The sequence below is a fragment of the Priapulus caudatus genome, unplaced genomic scaffold (genome assembly GCF_000485595.1).
Source record: "Priapulus caudatus unplaced genomic scaffold, Priapulus_caudatus-5.0.1 Scaffold847, whole genome shotgun sequence".
NCBI classification, from domain to species: Eukaryota; Metazoa; Priapulida; class Priapulimorpha; order Priapulimorphida; family Priapulidae; genus Priapulus; species Priapulus caudatus.
In genome coordinates this window covers 38954-39828 of record NW_014577908.1, presented here as the reverse complement: position 1 = coordinate 39828, position 875 = coordinate 38954, and the positions used below count along the sequence as shown (strand labels likewise).

Genomic DNA, 875 nt, shown 5'->3' with positions numbered 1-875 from the left:
TATTTATGCTGTTATCGATGTAATGTATGCTTTGTTAATTATCGAAATAAATCAATCAATCAACAATTCATACATTAGCAAACATATGGGATTTTTTATCTATTATCAAATTGCTTTTGAAAGCATCGTATTGCACATAATTTGCATAAACACTCCATATTTAGAGTGCTGGGCGCACAGTACAATTTTCTATGCCCGGTCTTTGTGCGCCTACTTGTAAGGTTCACGCGTAGTAGAGCAAGTGACCGGATCTCCGGATTGGGCGACTGATGTTTGTGCTAGTGCAAGTATGATGTCCGCCGTTGATTTCGTATCTAGGCAAGTCTTTTGTAAGTTGTGTGTTGTCTCATAACTATATCGCTTGTATTAAAACTATGTATCCTTCTCGGCGGTATAGGTAATGACCGTTAAATAAGTTTAAAATTCATTTGGTTATCGATACGCAGCGGTAGCGCTAAGTAATCCGGGCTTGCTTTCCGAAATTTATGTAAAAGCTCCCACGCAAAACAAAAGATCGAGTCAAAATTACACAAATTTGTTGGATAACCTTTTCTAAAATATTTTATTCCTCAATGCGATAACGTCATTTATAAAGTTAAGTGTTGCATGGAATTTCATTAGTAAAAGTTAAACGTTAAGTATGGCCTGCGGTCTTTTACTACTGCGATCCGCAGTTTTGATCCACAGCCACAGGCACTTGCGACTGGCTGGTCGGGGTTCGATAAATAGCAACCCCGTTCTGCGCACAGGCACTTGGAACGTCTCAATTAAAAAAAAGGTAAATAAACACGAAATGTACCAAAGTCTTAATGTTTCTCTACTGTATTTCGCCTATAATCACCTGTAAATGCCGGTCAAATGCTCATCTGCAACAC

General features: G+C 38.4%; 1 protein-coding gene across 4 annotated transcripts in view; it reads left to right on the top strand.

Annotated features, from left to right (window-relative positions):
• Positions 1–277: 277 nt before the first annotated feature.
• The window catches only part of LOC106813947 (zinc finger protein 84-like), a 19707-nt gene continuing 19109 nt past the window's right edge, over positions 278–875 (top strand). For all 4 annotated transcript variants that reach the window (XM_014818196.1, XM_014818193.1, XM_014818194.1 and 1 more), the window contains exon 1: positions 278–329. In XM_014818196.1, coding sequence (XP_014673682.1) covers positions 290–329 — 40 coding nt within the window. In that variant the 5' untranslated portion in view covers positions 278–289. The remainder of the gene's footprint in view (positions 330–875) is intronic.